This window comes from Mesitornis unicolor, unplaced genomic scaffold, assembly GCF_000695765.1.
Source record: "Mesitornis unicolor isolate BGI_N332 unplaced genomic scaffold, ASM69576v1 scaffold22212, whole genome shotgun sequence".
Taxonomy (NCBI): Eukaryota; Metazoa; Chordata; class Aves; order Mesitornithiformes; family Mesitornithidae; genus Mesitornis; species Mesitornis unicolor.
In genome coordinates, this window is record NW_010171543.1 from 19,907 (window position 1) to 21,270 (window position 1,364).

At 38.9% G+C, this 1,364-nt stretch overlaps 1 protein-coding gene across 1 annotated transcript in view; it reads right to left on the minus strand.

Annotated features, from left to right (window-relative positions):
- Positions 1-1,320, minus strand: part of LOC104537253 (thrombospondin type-1 domain-containing protein 4-like) — a gene marked incomplete at its 5' end in the record, with an annotated part of 16,341 nt that extends 15,021 nt beyond the window's left edge. The window contains one exon of the mRNA XM_010180077.1: positions 1,147-1,320. Within this exon, the coding sequence (XP_010178379.1) occupies positions 1,147-1,320 (174 nt within the window). The remainder of the gene's footprint in view (positions 1-1,146) is intronic.
- Between the last annotated feature and the right edge of the window lie 44 nt (positions 1,321-1,364).

Sequence of the window (1,364 nt, forward strand, 5' to 3'; positions counted from 1 at the left end):
AACTATGCCATTTGAACTAAAACCTATCCTTTACCTGGTAACTTTCTGACCATGCTAGGCTCTTGCCTAGCATGAGTTCAAATGACAACAACAAAGATTTATTACTATTTGTTTTTTCTCTTTATAAAATCTATTTGAGTTGTCTGGAGGCTGAAAGTTTTGTAGCAAGAGTCTGATCAGCCTTTCCAAATTTATGTGACATACCAGCTACCTGTCCTACTTGTGAAGTTCCTCCTCCTTCTCTGCATCTAAAATGTGGAAAATTTTCTGAGTGTCCAAACTAATGCATAACATATGAGCCAGACATTCCTACCTTTCAGAGATACTACCACAAAATGATCTAAATAATGAATCTGTGAACTTATCTATGTAATCTTACAGCTTCAACAATGAATTAGATTTTTGCCTGCCTTTGACAACCAGTCAAGGGAGATACAATTGAGATTTTATAGACTGAAGGTTCAACTTCACAAGAAGGGTTCAACCCACAAGAGGGACCAAAATACCAGGCTCTCCTTAGCCCATATTTGTAAGACTTCTAATGAAAGCATATAAATACCACTACTGAACAACTCTGATCCCAATCATGAAACAAGGTCAATCACCACTGCTTTTACTGCTTTTATGCAGAGAATGTCACTCACTGGAATAAAATAAAATACATCCATGTTCACAAAGTACAAAAGTCTGAGTTTATGAAGTTGTTCCCCTCTTTTCACAGCTATAGGATAATTGGTTTATGGCTTGAAATTAAACCCAAACACCAGGCCTCAAGCCTCCATCCCTTAAAAAACAGTAGGGAAACTTAGAGCCTGAATCTTGAGACTCAAGGTTAAGCAAGGCAGAATAATAAATCTCGGCACACTCAATATTTTGGGAAGTTCAGACACAGAGCCAATTCTAAATCCAGATGTTTGGCCATGTACCCACACACTTGCCCTTTCAATGCATTCTTGTATCTAATACAAACTCAAGATGCCCTTAGGATCATTATTTTTTGTTTGCTCTTGCCTGTTTAACAGATAAGGATAAACATGGAAAATAAGGTCACTCCTTTTATGGCTGCACAGATGTATATTTTTTTTAGTTCTGATGCACCTACATTGTTTTAGAAGATTGCAGCAAAAAGATAATGAAAAGACTTACCCTGTCACTCCACTCTGTAAGGAACCAGCTCTTAGCACAGGGACCCATGTCACAGTTCTCAATATCATTTGGCCGCAGCTTCACGTTACATTCCTCATCGTCAACGATGTCTCCAAGGTTGCTAACACACTTCACATCTCGAGTCCTCTGCCCCACTCCACAGGGCACTGAACACTGTAACAAAAGGGAGGTTGCATCAGGACTATGCAAGAATTGCA